General features: G+C 32.6%; 1 protein-coding gene across 1 annotated transcript; it reads right to left on the reverse strand.

Annotated features, from left to right (window-relative positions):
* Nucleotides 1-10,143: 10,143 nt before the first annotated feature.
* On the reverse strand, nt 10,144-14,016 carry LOC111998642 (protein SMAX1-LIKE 3). The gene is made up of 3 exons (XM_024030733.2): nt 12,265-14,016; nt 11,661-11,901; nt 10,144-11,505 (listed from the first exon to the last, which is right to left on the reverse strand). The coding sequence occupies exons 1-3, from the start codon at nt 13,464-13,466 to the stop codon at nt 10,369-10,371; spliced, it is 2,580 nt and encodes an 859-aa protein (XP_023886501.2). The 5' UTR covers nt 13,467-14,016; the 3' UTR covers nt 10,144-10,368.
* Nucleotides 14,017-15,654: the final 1,638 nt, after the last annotated feature.

Genomic DNA, 15,654 nt, shown 5'->3' on the forward strand with positions numbered 1-15,654 from the left:
AAGAGATGCTCTTCTATGATTTTCTTAATTAATCTTTTTCTTTCTTTATCCTTTAACTTTAAATTATTTAATTTGAACCCTTATGCCACAACCTTTTCAGTGCTTTCCAAAGATGAGAATGTTGGGGTTACGAAAATCAAAGAAAGAAAAGTTATTCTTTTACAAAACTCTTCACAAAGCATGAAAAGTAGTGCTCTTTTGATATTTCTTAGGGAAGATTTTGCTTTTTCCTTCTAAAGCAGAAAAGTTGCTTCTCCTTTGCACAACCCTTACGTTATGGATCATACCTTAGTGTTATTTTGCACTCCCAATATTCCTTTTCATATACTATAAGGTGCATTATGCTACAGATTCTTTTTATTTCTTAATTAACTTGGCTTTCAGCCAATGAAAGCTATAATTTCCAGAAGACACGACCCATTTCGACACAAATACATACATATATACTTAGATATACATATTTATATGTATTTGCTCTCTCTCTCTTAATATAATCTTTTGATTTTAAAATTCATGTATTAAATTAATATACTTTTAAGTTTCTCCTTTTACTTTTTAATTAATTTAATTTTTTCTCACATTTTCCTAATTATATACATCTTTTTCTCCTGAACTTTTTATGTGTATCATTGATTAAAGCAGTACTTTAGCAATCAATGGGTAACTTCTTCTCTTTTTAGTTTTTTTTTTCTTTTTTGAAAAATTAAATTATATTTTAAGTTCACCTTGTTTATGTGAAGATTTTAACTAAAATCCTATGGTTGAAAAGAAATGGGATGAAAATTTTAAATAAATAAAAGAAAGAAAGAAGAAATTTTTTTAATTAGTTTCACAGTTCACACTTTAATTTTTTTAACGCTGTCCTTGCTCATGTAGTCAAGCAACAAAAAGATAAAGCTCAATTAATTATTTTAAGAAGCCAAGCTTCAGCAATGAAGGTAAATATAATACAATATAAATTGAACTTAATCCCACACTATTCCTTGAGATACATTTATTTTTATCCAAGATAGCTTTGGCAAGTATCTAGCTGGTAACCTTTTGCATTTCAATGAAACATAAATATCTTAATACAAGAAAGTAAATTGTTTCAAGAAAACTTTTCGAGGCTTAAACTACCTAATTAAACACCAAATGCGACCAAATAAGGGTTTGCTAAGGATAGCTTGTTTTCGTTGGTTTATTTTGCTAAAAATAGAGGGTTTTTTTTTTTTTTTTTAAGAAACGCTTAAAATATATAAGTTGAATACATATAATTGTACATGGAAAGAAATGAAGCTTTAGAAAGTTCTACATAAACTGAAAATAACCTAAGTTTTTAAGTTTTCCCAAATACACACTAGGGAACCTTAATATAAGTTGGATCTTTGTTTCAATGACAAATGCTTTCAATCCAAGCGATGTGTCGCAAGTCCTTCTCCAAAAAAAAAAAAAAAAGGCGATGTGTTGCAAGTTCGATTGAACCTTTCCAAAGTTGTGAGTAATTAAGACTACTTATCATGCATCTACCTCTCTCAATTGCATATTGAATATAAATGTCTAATAATAAAAAATTTATAATGGCGAAAAGGGTTTGTAATTAAGTCCAAACAGTAAAAGATCAAATTCCAAAAACTTAGCAAATTCTCTTAATAACTCAAAGCAGATTTCTTCATCTTGAAGTAAACACTATGGACTTGTTATATCATATGGTAGAATTCTATAAATGGATAAGACTCAAAAGGATGATCCGCACTTATTCCAGACAAAGAAATTTTAGCAAAGGAAGGCAACAGCTGGCAAATTGATACCTGCATAAATGGAGTGAGTTTACGATTTGCTTTGTTGAGACAAAAGAACAAGTAGAATAAAGTTGAAAGCATGTTCGACATTAGCAAATTAAGCTTTACAATTCATGTTACTCTAGTTCAGACGGAGAGCTGGTAGATGCTCTATGTACATGATGATGCTTTCCATAGTAAAGATGTTCAGTTCATGGAGCAATTGCATGGATTTGGCATACTAAGCATGTTTCATGTGTCCAGTAAAACCATTTTAGCAGCATACATTGAATGATATATGGGTATTATTAATTTTTTGATACCTTAAGTACCTAGTTAAACCAAGCAATAGGGTCTGTACGAGTTATGACCTTTCCTTCGATTACGCAAATATAATAATTTCACCTTTAGCCCCCCTTCTTTTGATTAGGAATTATTCGGCTTTCTTACCCTTCTATCCATGTAAAACCATAAGCCAACAAGATTGTGCTTCAGCCTTCAACCTTTGGTTGGCTTTACTTTTGAAATTTCGTCCAATTCTGTCCAAAATCCAATGAGTTTAACATATCCTTTGAATCAGATAATATGTTTTGCAACTTGAATAAAACTCCTTGAATGATGGAAGATTTCAATATAAAGAGAAAAGAATTAAGGCATTTAGATTATATTTTGGGCGCATAATTGGATAATTAAATATCTTGTGTTACGTGTATATAGAGGAACTTAAATGGGAATTTGGGAATTTTTGGCTAAGGCAAGCAAAAATACTTTTATCGTTTGTTCCTTCCTGCTCTCATCCCCAATCCCTGCAACCTCTTTTGAAATCTCCCCCAACAGGCTTGAGAGCTGCCTTCCAAAAACTCAAATTCAAATTGGAGTAATCCAAACTTTTTCTTGTGGTTGTGGACCAACTTAGGTCCTACAAAGATATATGATCGTCTGATAAGGAAATAAGAACACTCTTGACGCAGTGATACGGATACCAATAAGAGTATATTTTTTGAAGTTTAGAAAAAAAAATAAAATAAAATAAAAAGTACTCATATAAAAGAGGTTGCAGGGAAATGAATATATATATATATATATATATATAAGTGAGTGATTAATTCATAAACTATCTCAAAAGCAATTTTGAGTGCTAACAAATGAATTCTTAACCTAAAAGATTGAAGAAACAATGGTATATATCAATTGGTTCATGCCACTTACAACATTGCAAAAGACATTCTTCTTTGGATGCTCTTTTATTAGTGAGCCATTAAGAGAACACTAAGCAATTTGTCAACTAAAGGACAAACTATTTTTGAAAGTACAATGTGATAAACAACAACAATGTAAACTCAAAATTGAACAATAGTTGGTACTTCACAAAACTCATTGCATGTGATGCGTGACTAGACTTCACAACCACAGATATACTTCGATTTAGTATAATGTACACCGAATGGTAAAAAGTTCAAACAAGTAAAAGACTCTTACACACTTCCGAAAACTAATAACATGATGCCACCACGGCAAGCAAAATCGGGAAGAAATTAAGTTTAAAAGATAAAGATAAAGAAAGAAAAAAAATGGAAATCTTGCAAAAAGAAAGATAAAGCAGTCCAAGATAGACTGATGGAGGCTTCTTCCATTCATATAGATGGCTAAAAAGTTATACAAGAGATGAGTAAAAGGTGCAAGAGAATATAATACTATTTAACTGGATTTTTAGTTTTTAGAGAGAGAGAGAACTTATCAAAGTCCACCTTTGTCCTCCACATAATGCATTAATTTCCCTAAGCTCCTAATCTTTTGAAAAGCCACAAGCGACAAATTCCCTACTTATGCTTAAGGGTTTTAATTTAAAGTAGGGAAGATAATGATCTTTTTGTGATTCTAAAGTAGTAACATCTTTAAGGTTTAAAGAAGAGATGCTCTTCTATGATTTTCTTAATTAATCTTTTTCTTTCTTTATCCTTTAACTTTAAATTATTTAATTTGAACCCTTATGCCACAACCTTTTCAGTGCTTTCCAAAGATGAGAATGTTGGGGTTACGAAAATCAAAGAAAGAAAAGTTATTCTTTTACAAAACTCTTCACAAAGCATGAAAAGTAGTGCTCTTTTGATATTTCTTAGGGAAGATTTTGCTTTTTCCTTCTAAAGCAGAAAAGTTGCTTCTCCTTTGCACAACCCTTACGTTATGGATCATACCTTAGTGTTATTTTGCACTCCCAATATTCCTTTTCATATACTATAAGGTGCATTATGCTACAGATTCTTTTTATTTCTTAATTAACTTGGCTTTCAGCCAATGAAAGCTATAATTTCCAGAAGACACGACCCATTTCGACACAAATACATACATATATACTTAGATATACATATTTATATGTATTTGCTCTCTCTCTCTTAATATAATCTTTTGATTTTAAAATTCATGTATTAAATTAATATACTTTTAAGTTTCTCCTTTTACTTTTTAATTAATTTAATTTTTTCTAACATTTTCCTAATTATATACATCTTTTTCTCCTGAACTTTTTATGTGTATCATTGATTAAAGCAGTACTTTAGCAATCAATGGGTAACTTCTTCTTTTTTTAGTTTTTTCTTTTCTTTTTTGAAAAATTAAATTATATTTTAAGTTCACCTTGTTTATGTGAAGATTTTAACTAAAATCCTATGGTTGAAAAGAAATGGGATGAAAATTTTAAATAAATAAAAGAAAGAAAGAAGAAATTTTTTTAATTAGTTTCACAGTTCACACTTTAATTTTTTTAACGCTGTCCTTGCTCATGTAGTCAAGCAACAAAAAGATAAAGCTCAATTAATTATTTTAAGAAGCCAAGCTTCAGCAATGAAGGTAAATATAATACAATATAAATTGAACTTAATCCCACACTATTCCTTGAGATACATTTATTTTTATCCAAGATAGCTTTGGCAAGTATCTAGCTAGTAACCTTTTGCATTTCAATGAAACATAAATATCTTAATACAAGAAAGTAAATTGTTTCAAGAAAACTTTTCGAGGCTTAAACTACCTAATTAAACACCAAATGCGACCAAATAAGGGTTTGCTAAGGATAGCTTGTTTTCGTTGGTTTATTTTGCTAAAAATAGAGGGTTTTTTTTTTTTTTTAAGAAACGCTTAAAATATATAAGTTGAATACATATAATTGTACATGGAAAGAAATGAAGCTTTAGAAAGTTCTACATAAACTGAAAATAACCTAAGTTTTTAAGTTTTCCCAAATACACACTAGGGAACCTTAATATAAGTTGGATCTTTGTTTCAATGACAAATGCTTTCAATCCAAGCGATGTGTCGCAAGTCCTTCTCCAAAAAAAAAAAAAAAAAAAGGCGATGTGTTGCAAGTTCGATTGAACCTTTCCAAAGTTGTGAGTAATTAAGACTACTTATCATGCATCTACCTCTCTCAATTGCATATTGAATATAAATGTCTAATAATAAAAAATTTATAATGGCGAAAAGGGTTTGTAATTAAGTCCAAACAGTAAAAGATCAAATTCCAAAAACTTAGCAAATTCTCTTAATAACTCAAAGCAGATTTCTTCATCTTGAAGTAAACACTATGGACTTGTTATATCATATGGTAGAATTCTATAAATGGATAAGACTCAAAAGGATGATCCGCACTTATTCCAGACAAAGAAATTTTAGCAAAGGAAGGCAACAGCTGGCAAATTGATACCTGCATAAATGGAGTGAGTTTACGATTTGCTTTGTTGAGACAAAAGAACAAGTGGAATAAAGTTGAAAGCATGTTCGACATTAGCAAATTAAGCTTTACAATTCATGTTACTCTAGTTCAGACGGAGAGCTGGTAGATGCTCTATGTACATGATGATGCTTTCCATAGTAAAGATGTTCAGTTCATGGAGCAATTGCATGGATTTGGCATACTAAGCATGTTTCATGTGTCCAGTAAAACCATTTTAGCAGCATACATTGAATGATATATGGGTATTATTAATTTTTTGATACCTTAAGTACCTAGTTAAACCAAGCAATAGGGTCTGTACGAGTTATGACCTTTCCTTCGATTACGCAAATATAATAATTTCACCTTTAGCCCCCCTTCTTTTGATTAGGAATTATTCGGCTTTCTTACCCTTCTATCCATGTAAAACCATAAGCCAACAAGATTGTGCTTCAGCCTTCAACCTTTGGTTGGCTTTACTTTTGAAATTTCGTCCAATTCTGTCCAAAATCCAATGAGTTTAACATATCCTTTGAATCAGATAATATGTTTTGCAACTTGAATAAAACTCCTTGAATGATGGAAGATTTCAATATAAAGAGAAAAGAATTAAGGCATTTAGATTATATTTTGGGCGCATAATTGGATAATTAAATATCTTGTGTTACGTGTATATAGAGGAACTTAAATGGGAATTTGGGAATTTTTGGCTAAGGCAAGCAATATAGATGGAAATAACTTTGTTCATTCGTAACAGAAAGGTGTTGGGAAACTTAAGATCAAAATCAAGGTTCCTTCTCCTTCTCAAAAAAAAAAATACGTCTTAAGGTGTATAATATGCATCACAGTTAAACAATGAATGCATTTTTTTTCTTTTTAGCAAGTGGCAGAGGAAGGCCATGAGGGCAATTTTTTTTTTTTTTTAAGGAAAATCATATGATATTGTTGAACTACAAAACTTTTGATCAATAAATAAGGTTTTAAAGATGAGTAGTACAGCGTTAATTATAGAAACAATAAATATACATAAAGGAGCATATCCAATAATTAAGGAGTATTTACATAGATATGTACCACAGAATTCATCTTTTTAGCACACTGATTTAAAAAATGAAATATATTAAAACTAAAACCATTCTTCCTCACTTTAAATGACTTTTGAACTTTAAACAGCAACTTAGGAGATCTGTTTAATTCAAAGATAAAAACAACCTAAACATAGGACCCACCCAAAAAAGCCAAAGAAGACATAAATTGAAAAGGTGTGATTCCTGATAATCTACCAGTTAGCACATAACATGTATCATGATGGGATAAGTGTTCCTTTGGTACATATAGCTTTTTTTTCTTTTTCTTTTTTCATTGGTTCATTTGGCTTTTAAAAAAAAAATCGTTATTAGAAGTACTCTTGTAATTTAATTAGTTGACACCTCTTAATATTTTTTAACAAAGATTTTTACGGTTCTAATCCTTCATTCCTCAAATATCAAATTATAAAATAATAATAAAAAAAGTCAATTAAAAGTATAGTTGTACACTTGAAAAAATGTGGACATAAACGAAGTAAGCTAATTCAACTGAAAAACCAAAAAAAAAACAAAACAAAACAAAACAAAACTACACCAAACAAACTATTGGCATCCGATGATTTTGAACCGTATGTATTATCATCCATTACTGTTGTGATCTAATTAATTTTTTCTACCCTCATCCTTATGGGAATCTATCCAAAAAAAAAAAAAAAGCATTTTTAGTGTGCGTTTGGATTGAAATGAAAAATTAAAATTATTTCACTATTCAGCTTATTTTTGCTACTATTCATGGGCCCTACTTCACTTTTTTACACTATTTATAGGTCTCACTATACTATTTCAACTAACTTTTACCTTTATTTATAGTACTTTCAGCAATAATTTTTCAGTTTCAACAAAATAAGCAATATCCAAACACACCATTAGACTCCATTTATTGTTGATGTCATTGTAACATTGGGTTTTCTTTTCATTTCTTTTATTATTAGGAAAAATTATAAATATCTCCTCATTTTTTAATTAAAATTGAGAATTAATTTCACAGTTAGAATTTCAATATCTCAATCTAATAATGTAGAGACTGTCATATTATTTAAACTAGCATGCAGTCCGTGCTTACACACGGAAATATTAACAATTGTGATGATAAGATATTTATCTTGGTAGATTGAGTTTCCACATTGAGTATTATGAATGGAGATAACTTAACACCAACATTTAAAAATCAAATTGGACACATAGCACAAAATTAAACTATAATTAGAAATTAATTTGATTCGATTTGAATTCTAAAATTGAACTTCAACTTAATATAATATATATGATTATATTTTTTTCCACTTTTAACAAATTAACAAAATCTTAATTCTAACACACTAAAAACTATTAAAAAATAAGAACTGATCATTGAGCTTAGAGGCGCCAATGAAGCGCTAATGTATGAGAGTGTAAAGCAAGGAAGAGTAGGATTGAATATTGTGTTTGAACCCGGCCTTAGTCTGAGAAATCTGTAAGGAGGAGGAGAGTGCAGTGTATGGATCTAGTTGGTAGAAGTTGAGAGAGGAGGAGACATGAGATGACGATATGAAATTGGGAGGAGATGATGTTTTACTTTTATAGTTTTTCTCGTTGGACTCCTTGGTTCTGGTTGTGAGATTAGAAGAGCTCTAAACTCTATTGAGATCACCCATAAAAGTGTGCAGGAGAGATGTTCTTGCTTAGGCCAATGAGTTTTATCATTGTGGTTTTCTTGGCTTCCTTGTTAAATGTTAATGCATCATTTATTTGGGCACAAAAATTAGAAAATTTAGATAAGATACATGACACAAAATTGGAGTCCAATTTATAATTTTCATATAAAAGTGTGCAGGTAAGATGTTCTTACTTAGGCCAACGAGTATTATCATTGTGATTTTCTTGGCTTCCGTGTTAAATATTAATGTATCATTTATTTGGGCACAAAAATTAGAAAATTTAGATAAGATACATGACACAAAATTTGAGTCAAATTTATAATCTTTTAATTAGATTTTTTTTTTTTTTTTTAGTTTTGGTTAGGATAAGTGGCGCAAAATTGTGAATTCAATTGAAATCTAATTGGATTTTCTCTTAGCTTCACCTATTATTATATATATATAGATATATAGATTTATAATATTTAATTTGAATCATGCAAACAAATTGCCCCGAATTTTATAGCTTAGTCAATTTTAAGCCAACTATTAGAATTTAGCTCAATTATTTAAGTGATTAATCAATTCACATAAGCATGGATAAACATAAAAACAATCATATCCACAAAAAATCAACCACCCACAGAAACATTGAAGTGTTTACGTAAATGAAAACCCAAAAACCAAGTGGAAAAACCTCTTTGGAGTGTCACGTTGCTAAATGATCAACTAATGAGAATAATTGCAGTACATATTACTTATAAAACTTTTCAAATTAAGTAGTAATTATGTACTTGAGCCTCTAACTCCTGCTAGCGATTGATTTTTCAAATCTTTTCTCCTCACTAGTCTTTGAACCAATGATCGAGCTTCCAATTGCAAACTCCAAGTCTCCTTGGTAATTTTGGACTGCTCCAATGCTTCCCATGCTCCAGTCAACACCAAAACTCTAAAGGTAATAATTGGTGTGATGATCTTAATCTCCTATCATGAAATTTGACAGTTAAAGATATAGAAGGTAGAGAGAGAGATTGATGAGGGATTAAGTTCTAGGGTTTATGAGTTCTCTCCATCTCTTCAAATGAAAATTGGTTTTTGTAAATTTATGGGAAATAGGATCTTTAGATAGTGAGGGTGAAGGATGAAATAGTAAAGAAAGAAATAATAGAATTATCTTAGGTTCTCACTATCTCGTTCGTACGAGAGGGAGGCAAATTATTTTTTCAAATGTTTTTCAAATTCTGATTTTGTATCACATTTCGGCGGACACTTCCAATTTAAAAGTAGTGAAATTTTAGAGCTTTCAACTTCTATTTCAGCACTGGTAGCACTTCACCTCACCAATCCAACGTAAATAAATACCCTCGAAAGTGTATGAAAATGCATAGAGTAAATGATCAAAAATTACATAGAAATTGTTCATGAAATTAACCAACTAGGGGTCCTAACAAAATGACAGATGATTTCATTAAAAATTCTAGCTTGTTGAAAGTTTCGCAATTTAAAAATGTAAAGTGGAAAGTTTTTATACAAAAATGTAATCTTTTTTAATAAAAATCCTATATCTCAAATTTTAGTACTCTACTTTATACTCCATCAATTACAAATATAGAGTGGACCAAGTATGACTACGAAGATGATTTTTGTTCCATGATTCCATGCATGAACCAGAGTATTCTCCCACAACCACAATATCTACTTAAGTAGTGATGCACAAAGACTGTTGGACTCGATTCCGTGCATGAACATGGAGGAAAGACTTCACGATCTGATATAAAAATAACTGAGTTGATCCAAAAGGAAAAGAATCTGTTACAAATAAAGAGAAAAAATTGTTCCATAAACTAGAGATCCTCTTATGGAAAGAACATTATTATATTGAAAAGGAAAACACATGATGAAATCAAATTGAAATGCTACTGAATCTCTAGTCAAAAACCCCTAGAAAAAGTGATGGAAATACACCCAAGTATCACAGGAAGCTCATGCATGGATTAATATACATGTAGTTTTACATAATATAATTTCCAACGCTAGGAAATTGTCTGAGAATCTAAACACATGTTAAACAAAGAAAATTACAAAAAACAATTAAAGGTGAAAAAAAGAAGTACAAGAAACGAGGCCACCTACTTAATATCATATCCTTCCTGAGGTTTTCCCTTTTTTTTTTTTTTTTATACTTTTCCTTTTTTTCATAATTCCTGAATTTTGAAAATAATTCTTCTATCAACAGATTCAAGAAGCCCAATATCATCGATTGAATGATCATTGGAGTTATCATCATCGATGGAAATATTCAAATCCAGAGACACACAAGGGCTTGTCTCCTCCATTGCACCCTTATCCTCTTCAGACCCTTCTGATTTTTGCTTGATTGGAGGAGAGCAGGCTCTTGATCTTGAGCTGAAGCTTTCACAGCTCAAAATAATGATAGCATCACTAAGACCAACTTCTTCACCATTAGAATTCGTAATCCTTCCTCTTTCAATTGCTCTCTTAAAACCCATTTGAGAGCAATAATCAGCTTGCTCCACATCCTCAACTAAAAACACCCTATGAGGATTACTAGACACTGCCTCTGCAAACCTCTCTATATAACTGCAACTTTGTTCATCCCTTGATCTTTTATTTCTGCAATCCTCAGTTGAATCTGCTCTTGTGGATGAAAAGCTACTCAAAGAAATTGAAATGAGACTGCTTTGAGAGCCAAAAACAAGCTTAGCCAATTCCCTAGCAATCTTTTCTTTAGCTTCCACATCAACACCTTGAAAGAACAACCAAGTTTCTTCTTTGACCTCATTGTTTCTCGCTGGCCCTTTTCTTCTTACCATGCCAGACCTGCATTGTAATATTGTACTTGCAATTTCGGGAACAATATCTTTCTGCCATGGAACCTTCTTCTCCAATGCACTGCATAGGGTTTTCAGGTTTTCTGCATTAAACTCCTTAAACTTGTTGGTGTAATCTGTGTCCATGGCATCACTGGAAGAAGTTGAATTAGGTGTAGAATTAGGATTTGATGAAAAGGGTTGTTTGGGATCATTATGTTCTGGAATATACATTCTCAAACTTGGTTCAATGGTCATGTTGGAATTTTCAGATATCCAAACATGGTTTTGCATCCACAACTGTTTGTGTTCTGCCACTGGCCACTCATGGTGAGTGTGGTGAAAATTAGGGTATTGTTGGTCTTGTGAAAAACCTGAAGCGGATGAAGAAGGTGATAAAGAAGAGAATGTGAGGGCCTTTTCAGAAGAATAGGGTTGTTTGTGGATTGAACTGCAAAATAAGTTCCACTTTTTGCAAAGCTCTCTGACTGGGACACAGTTCTGGAAGAAAAAGAACATGATAATTGCAAAAGCAAAAGTTAGTTTTCAACTTGTATAAATGTTGAATTCTGTGTGTATATACACACACACACATGTATGTGTGTATATATGTATTTATGAATTATAAGAGGTTATTGAGAAGTGAATTAAATCACCTGATCATTATTAGGGCTAAGTCCTTTGTTCTCATTTTTGTACTGTTGGAGCCATGCAGGAAGACTTGAAGTAGTGGAGTCACTGTTACAAGTACTGCTGCTTTGCAAGCTTCGAGCTTCCATGTCAAACTTTGCTGAGCACTCGGTGCAGCAGGCAAGCTGGTGCTCCTCCCCACCTTCAAGTAGTAGCCAGCTAGTTCCATTTTCAGCTTTCTTGCTTGTGGACTGACTTTGTTGGTCACTAAGAAAAAAGTACAATTACGTTGATGAGAAATAACATTCAGTGACCTGGTGATCATTTATATATTTCACTATTTATATAAGTCCAAAATTTGAAGGAAAGACATATTAAAAAGAAAATAACTTGAAAAGATGTATATCATTTTTTTTTTGGGAATATCTCAATTTAAAAACAAAGGGAAAAAAGGGAACTTTCTTTTATTTTCTTACCACTTCCTTCAACATGTATCTTTTTCCTTAAAGAAAATTGCTATTCTTATTAATTAAGGTGATTCACAAGAAAACCAAATTATTTTGGAAAATGAAAATTGAGTATGAAATGAAGTGATAAAATTACTATATCCAACTTTACCAACTGTTTTACCTGTCAGTGATGAGACTCAAGCGTAAGCTGCCTGCAGGGATTGTAAGAGGATGAAGACCCCAAATAGTCTCTAGTGATGGATGACCTGATGATGATGATGATTTACATCTCATGTAAGTTTGGAAAGTGGCAATTCCCATGATCCAAAACCTGGCAATCTCTCCAATTTCACAAACCAATTTTCCAAGCTCCATGATCATGTGCTCCACAGGACAGTAATAGCCCCTCCCTTGTTCATTCAAACTAGCCCTATAATCAGTAGCCCATTTAAGATCTCCCAAATACAAAACAATCCCTGTGCTCATACAGCTCTTTACAAGGCTCTTAAGCTCTCCAAGTTTCTGTTCAACATCTACTCTAGAGAGACTCCCAAAAGAGGATAGATTAACTGTTCTAAATTTTACCTCTCTCAAGGCCTGAGGAACACCTTCATTATCAACCTTGTCCATCACTCCTTTAACCACACCATCAAGAGTAGAAAGACACTCTCCAACAATCACAATACTTCTCCTTCTTTTGCTCATCAAATTATCTATGACACTCCTAACATCCTCACTCCTAACCGGTTCAGATATCATTGGTTTGCCTAGTAGTGTGCCACTTTGACTGACAGGTTGAGACTGTGAGAGGGCTAATTGATTAGTTTCCTTAGACTTGCTACTCACAGAAGAAGGAGTACTTTGTGAACATATTTCTAAGGAGATAGCTTGTTCTACATTGCTTTTCACTTGGGTACTAGAGAAACCAGCCTCTCTCATGACTCTACTAACACTAGGATCATCTAAGATAGAAATTATGAGTTGCTCTAACTCTATCTTTACCGCTAAGAGTGGCTGCTGTTGATTCTCAATAGACCCTCGCCGTTGATGAGCCTGAGCGCGCTTGAAAGCAGCAACCAAGGCGTTGGAGATTGAAGGAGGTTGGGATTGGGTGCCTAACATGGGGCTAGAATTGGAGGCTGGTAAGCGGTTAAGCGCAACATTGAAGCAAAGCTCTAGGGCTTTGCAATGAAGAGGGTGAGCATTGGACTGAAGGCAAGCTTTCCTCAACAGGCCCGTTGGAACAGAAAGCATGGTGTTAGCCACATGGAGAGGAGTAACTTGAGCATGGCCACGACGCTTAGCAAGGTTCACTGCTTGGGTTACTACTCTCGTGGCCTCAGCGGTTAAAGCTTGTTGCAAAGTGCAACCTCCTGCTCTCATCTTCAACTCTCTAGCTTCCAACACTTGAAACTAATAGCTATAGTGACCAGAAGCTTAAAAAGGTATCAAGCAAGTATTAAAAATTGCTCAGCGCAACAAATTGGTATCAGAGCTTCCGCTGTCACAACAGAAAGAACTTGCAAATATTTTATTTTTCATTAATTTATCTGAATTTCAACGAAAACGGTGTGTGAGAGAAAGAAAGAGAGATTATGGTTGGGACAACAAGGAAAAGGGATAGGAATTAGAGAGCTATAGGGTGAGAGAGTGGAGGGCTAGCTTGTTAGTGATCGGTTTTGGTAGGTTTGAATCCACCTATAGCTTGGCTATATTATGGAGAGTAGTTCATGAAACTTGTTTGGTATGTAGTTTGTCTAGATTGTGATTATGATCTGGCTGGAGAGAGATAGAGAGAGAAGGGGTATGAGATTTATGGGAGGTGGGCTGTGCTTTTCTTGTAGGTGAGGTAAAATTTGGGGTCCAAAGTCGATTTTGTAGTGGAAAGTGGAATGCATGTGCTGACAAGCAGGACGAATGCACCAGTATCAAAGGCAACTCAGCTTTGCCCTTTCTCTCTACATCAAATTTGATAAAAAGATATTGTATTTGTAAGTGGGTCTCTCTCTTTTATGCAAAGTATCAAATAAATTAAGGTACTAATTAAACCTTGAAAGACAATATACATCAAATCTTTGTCCAATTTTCTTCATTATCTTATTGAGACACAGCCAGTTCTAGTATTTTTTTTTTTTTTCATTTTTCAAAAACTTAATCAAATTCAATCAGGCACTACACTAAGGAGTAATATTATTATTATATTAGTCTACTAGTAGGTGCTCCAATGATGAATGAGCCGTGATCAAAGTCCAGAAGACAATCTTACCCTCGTATAAAATATTTTGCTATATGTTAACAAAAGATCGCTTCCATATGAGAGAGAGAGAGAGGTGAAATCCTTTTCACCGTCCGCAAAAACCGAGGACCTGAAAAGAGAATGGGGACTATGTGTCTGAAGGAATTGGGAACTGTGTACGATTTTCTTCCGGACTCAAAGACAAAGGAATAAAGCGTCCGCGTTCATTCATACTTTTATGGATAACAAAGTTACAAACCTAACTTACTTGACGCATTGAATGCCATATTGCATGGGGATTAAGACCAACATACAAACATTCCCTAGCTAGCTCCATATCACATATCTCCCTCTCCCTCTCTCTCTCTCTCTCTCTCTCTCATTATTTCATAAAGTTGAAGCTTTTGATTGCACCCTTGTTCATTCAAAAAATGAGCAAACAAATCGCCAAGTGAAAAAAGAAAATGATAACAAACTCCAAGGGACACATGAACATGGGCTCGGTTCTTTTTCTTAGGTGTCTTCTTCAGCAAAATATGATCTCCAATAATAACATTGTGCCCGTGTCAAAGCACGAAGGGTTCCCCGTTTTTCAATATTGTACTAAAAACATAGTGGCATTTTGATAATAAAAAAATTTCCTGTTTCATAATGATTCTTATCCTGAATCATTTGGTAATAATTATTATAATAATAGTAACAACCAGAAAAAAGGAGTAATTACACATTAGATTATATTATCAAAAACTACAGTGCCTTTTCTGTTTAGATGAATATCATAAATGCCTCCATTCCTTGCAGTGATGATATGCATTTTTTGACGCGAGAACTCTTTATACATACCATGAGAATTTTGATAGAGCTAAGACTTTGCTTCGAGGGAGCAACAATCATTGATTAATAACATTTTTTTTTTCTATATTTACTATGTGGCCATGAGTGATATCATCAATGTGCTGTAAAGAGAAGTTCAGAAACTTTCGTGCTTAATATCATGAATTTGACTCTCTGCAAGAACGCACGTCTAATTAATATAGAGACTTTGCAATAAAAAAAATATACGGAAAATAAAAGTAAATATACCACAATTAGATAAAAAAAAAAAATCATACTAAAATACATTGTTGATCCTTAAAGTTAACCTATTGAGCATTTTTGGTTCCTTAAATTTCAAGTGAACTCTATTTATACTTAAAGTTTGAAAAAATAAATGTTTTTGGTTTCTGAAATTTAAAAAATGAGCTATATTAGTCTCTAAAGTTTAAAAAATGAGTGTTATTAATTTCAAAAATCAGTGTGTTACAATACAAACTCATGGGCAGAGCTTACCCTTGA

Source organism: Quercus suber, unplaced genomic scaffold, assembly GCF_002906115.3.
Source record: "Quercus suber isolate HL8 unplaced genomic scaffold, Cork oak 2.0 scaffold_50, whole genome shotgun sequence".
Classification (NCBI taxonomy): Eukaryota; Viridiplantae; Streptophyta; class Magnoliopsida; order Fagales; family Fagaceae; genus Quercus; species Quercus suber.